Source organism: Poecilia reticulata, unplaced genomic scaffold (assembly GCF_000633615.1).
Source record: "Poecilia reticulata strain Guanapo unplaced genomic scaffold, Guppy_female_1.0+MT scaffold_265, whole genome shotgun sequence".
Classification (NCBI taxonomy): Eukaryota; Metazoa; Chordata; class Actinopteri; order Cyprinodontiformes; family Poeciliidae; genus Poecilia; species Poecilia reticulata.
In genome coordinates, this window is record NW_007615047.1 from 95,245 (window position 1) to 99,197 (window position 3,953).

At 56.4% G+C, this 3,953-nt stretch overlaps 1 protein-coding gene across 2 annotated transcripts; it reads left to right on the top strand.

Moving 5' to 3' along the window:
- Positions 1-978: 978 nt before the first annotated feature.
- ptmab (prothymosin alpha b) lies at positions 979-3,897 on the top strand. Of its 2 annotated transcripts, none has more exons than XM_008402878.2 (5): positions 979-1,387; positions 3,265-3,330; positions 3,396-3,480; positions 3,567-3,652; positions 3,757-3,897. In XM_008402878.2, exons 1-5 carry the CDS (start codon positions 1,343-1,345, stop codon positions 3,793-3,795), a joined length of 321 nt encoding a protein of 106 aa, XP_008401100.1. In that variant the 5' UTR covers positions 979-1,342; the 3' UTR covers positions 3,796-3,897. The 2 variants fall into 2 exon arrangements, with proteins under 2 accessions (XP_008401100.1, XP_017158906.1); XM_017303417.1 differs by lacking the exon at positions 979-1,387 and adding an exon at positions 1,411-3,195.
- Positions 3,898-3,953: the final 56 nt, after the last annotated feature.

The following is a 3,953-nucleotide window of genomic DNA, read 5'->3' on the forward strand; positions in this document are numbered from 1 at the left end:
TGCTTACAAGCAGCCAACTCACACCGGTTTAAACTGACGGACGGTCACGGGAGCCAATCAGTGTCCGCTGTGCGCCTAAGCCTTGTTTATTTCACTCCATCGACCAATCAGAGCGGCGCTGTGTCGGAGTGCGTCACCAGAGCAGAATGTGAATGTGGGCACGCGCTGCTCTGTTCCCATCCCCCCACAGCAACAAGGAGTAATGGCGGCTGCTTTTTTTCTGAGTGCCGCTTTGTCCCGCTCAGTCAGCCTGTAACAGACATGAGTTCATAAGTGGGTAAGAAAACAGAGGATCGCGCCTCATGAGCACATAATTATGACGATGATTTTCTGTTTCCCGCACTCTTGCCATCGCATGTTTTTGTTATGTCGCACTGTTTTTTGKTTTTTTTCCACTTCTGGTCCCTCCTCCTCCTCCTCGGCGGGGCTTTTCTCTGTGGGCTCCAACAATGGAGGAAATGAGGCCAGCAGCTTGTTCACACCAAACTACACGTTCAAACTGCGCTCTGGAGCGTTTACTCGACGGATAGTGCGTGTTTGTGCGTGGGGCCACCTTCCCGCACGGGTTTTGAGCGAAGTGTGTGTGAAAACAACGTGTAGAGTGTGAAGTGCGCACATTCAGAGCTGAGAGGGAGTTTCAAAAATGGACGTTATGAAGGGGGAGGGGCGAGCAGCCGAGCGGGGGCCGATCTACGCTTCAATTAAACTCCATTTCTCCATCAAACTCTCTCAGCAGCGCAGAAAAAAAATACTTTTATCCTCCAAAACCGACAGTTTTCTCACAGCTTTCTCCATTTCTGCGCTTATAATCCCTCCGCGCGGCGGTGGGCGGGAGAACCGGTCCGGGTTTTGCCTCCTGATTCCCCCAGCCGGCCATCAATCAATCAAACTGACAGCACGTCAAACGGAGCGCTCGTTTATTCGATAAATTCACTGCGCAGCTCGGTTCGGACCCGGTTTTCTGGCCTCCACGGTGTCGGACGGGCTGCGTGAGCTACGGTGCGGTCCGTTCCGCTGCCTTTAATCGGTTCGGATTATTTGTTTTTAGCGGAATAGGGACGGTTGCATGGGGCGAACAGAAGGGGGCGTGGCCTGAACGGATAGAAATTCTACCCATTGTTCCACTCCGGCGCGCGAAGAAAACACCTCTGTGCGGCCAGCAGCCAATCGGCGGCCGGCGACCTCCGCGAGGCCCCGCCCATAAGCCTATATTAAAGGCTCGGCCGTGAGCACCGTCGGCCACTGGCACAATCTAATCCTGCTAGATCCGCAGCCGAGCAGAGGGGATTTACTTTATTCCAGCTTTCCTTTCAGCCGTCCTTTATTTTATTGAACTAAAACAATGGCGGACACGCAGGTGGACTCTGGCTCGGATATCTCTGCCAAGGTAAGCCGCCGCTCACCTTCCCCTTCCTCCCCAAGCCCCTCTCCAGCTTTACGCGTCTCCAGGCTGTAACCTAGATTTTCACCAAACCTTTCTCGCGCTCATTCGAGCCCAAAGGATCATAGGAACCAGCGATCCAGTAACGGGATCGAACCAGCCGGTGGTCCCGGTACTGATGAGGAGGGAGAGGGGGGCCAGCAAATGGAGCCCTAGAATAAAGCTGGGAGTCGGAGCTCCGCATCATGGGGATCTGCGCCTCCAGCGCCGCGTCTCATTGTCCGGAGAGGAAGAGTCTGCGCGGGGTTCTTTGTTTATACAAGCGGCTCGGTTCTGCCGTCCAGCCCGAACCGGTGCGTTACGCACGGCGCGCTCTCCAACACGCACTTATCGCGTTTTTCCGCTACTCTTATCGCCGATCGAGGCGCCGATTCTCACATTTTTTCCCTCCTTCGCGTCCTGGGAGATGCTGGAAGTGATTCACATTCAGAGGAGAATCGGGTTCGGACTTTCTGGGGGGTCCAGTCTCCTCCCGGATGTGTGTGTCGGCGGAGCTGCCGGGGCTCCGGTTCGGATGTGGAGTGAAGTTGATGCGTTTGAATGGAGCGCGGAGCGGCAGGAGGTGCGGAATTCACGCTGTCAACTTTCACCTCCTCCAGCTTGTTGGTTCTTGTTGGTCCGTCTCTGGTTCGGTGTGTGACCCAGTAGACACCTGCCGGCCGCCGCAGTCCGACCCGGTTTGTTTACGGACCGGTTCGGGTCGCCGCGCGGCTTCCGCTTCTTCTTCAGCGTTTTTTTCTCTTGCAGCGTTTCGATTGTATCTCCGGGGGGAAACTTTTTCTCTCATTTTGTAACCTTCTTCATTGTGTGCGCCTGCGTGCGTGTGCGCGGGCGCGCCGTGGAGGTGTGATGTGACGGCGCTGGTTTTCCCCTCTTTGTGGTTTTCCCTCCTCCGTTCCGACTCGGAGCCCACTTGTTTTGGCTTCAGCCGGACTTTGGTTCTGGTTTGGTGAAACTTTAACCGGTTCTGGTCGAGCCGGGGGTGCGTGCCGTGTTTCCGCGGCAGCGGCGGCGGTGGCGGGGCGCGCAGCGGGGAAACGGCAGCGCAGCTCCGGCTGTTGATGAATGAACATCCGGACGGAGGCAAAAAGGGGAAAGTTCGGCCCGGTACTGGGCGTTATAATCCGGGGGGCGCCTGCTGCCTCTATTTTTAGTTCTGGAGCATTTTTACGCACACGCGTCTTTTTACGCGCGGCGCGCAGCACGCGCTCTCCGGCGCTTCTAAACAGCTTAATGGATTCCAACCAATGAGATTATATTAAGCAATTAATCAATAACTGTATATGCAGTGGGTGCGTGGGCGCGCGTGTTGCGGGCGCGCGGGGGGGGGAGGAGCGTGTTTCCGGTGAAAGTGTTTGTGTGGACGCGGTTTAACGGCGCGTTTCGGTTCCGTTCGGACCCGCAGCCTTTGCCATGTGTCGTCTTCTATTGTCCTCCGTTACAACAAGCGGCCAGCAGCAGCAGCAGCGTGCGTCGCTCTCCTCCGCCTCCTCTTCATCACCCTCCTCCTCCTTCTGCGCCCTCCTGTGTTATTTTAAATCGAGCAATGCATCCTGGGTATCGCAGTGCTTCTCCCGGGCGTGTCTCGTGACATGGCAGCAATGGCAGCCGGGCTGAGGACTACAATACCCAGAGTTCCCCTGGGGCCACATCAAAGTATCAGATTACAACACATTAGAGCGGATGGAGGGGGAGGAGGCAGGGGAGGATCTGCAGAGGATCTGCTGGCTAACCGGGCTGAACAATGTGCAGCTGTAAGTAGGCCAGTGGGTAGAAGGGCAGCGCTAACCGCTACGCTAACGCTAATGCTGCTTCTGCTGCAGGACCTGAAGGAGAAGAAGCTGGCAGAGGAGAAGGAGAACGGCAAGGATGCTGCCACCAACGGGAAGGTAGGGGCCGAAAACTTTACCTGTAAAGGGACGGAAACTTCAGCTGACAGCTGCTCTTCCTCCAGGAGAACGAGGAGAACGGCGAGCCGGAGGTAGACGAGGAGGAGGTGGATGAGGAGGAAGAGGAAGAGGAGGAGGACGACGGAGAAGGTGGGACGCCATCTGTCACCATGGGAACGGGAGGGATGGGTGTTTCTAAAACCTCCAGACCTTTGACCTCTTTCTGCTCCCTGCAGGAGATGAGGAGGACGAGGAAGATGATGAAGACGAGATCGAGGGCGGCACAAAACGGGCAGCTGAGGACGACGACGAGGACGACGAGGTGAGCCGCCGGCAGCCCTGACCCCGTCCTGACCCCATACCAACGCTGCCCCCCCCGTCCCAACGCTGTCCCCCCCGTCCTAACGCTGTCCCCTCTTCTTTCAGGACGACGTCGAACCCAAGAAGCAGAAAACCGACGATTGATGCGTTTCCGCGCGGCGCCGACCTGCTGAACCACTTCCTGGTTCTTCACCTCTGACCTCTCTGACACGTCACAGGTGGAGGGGCGGGAGGACTGATCTAAAGGAAAAAAATAATAAAAAACCAACATGGTCATTAGCAAGTAGAGTTCAACAAGCATC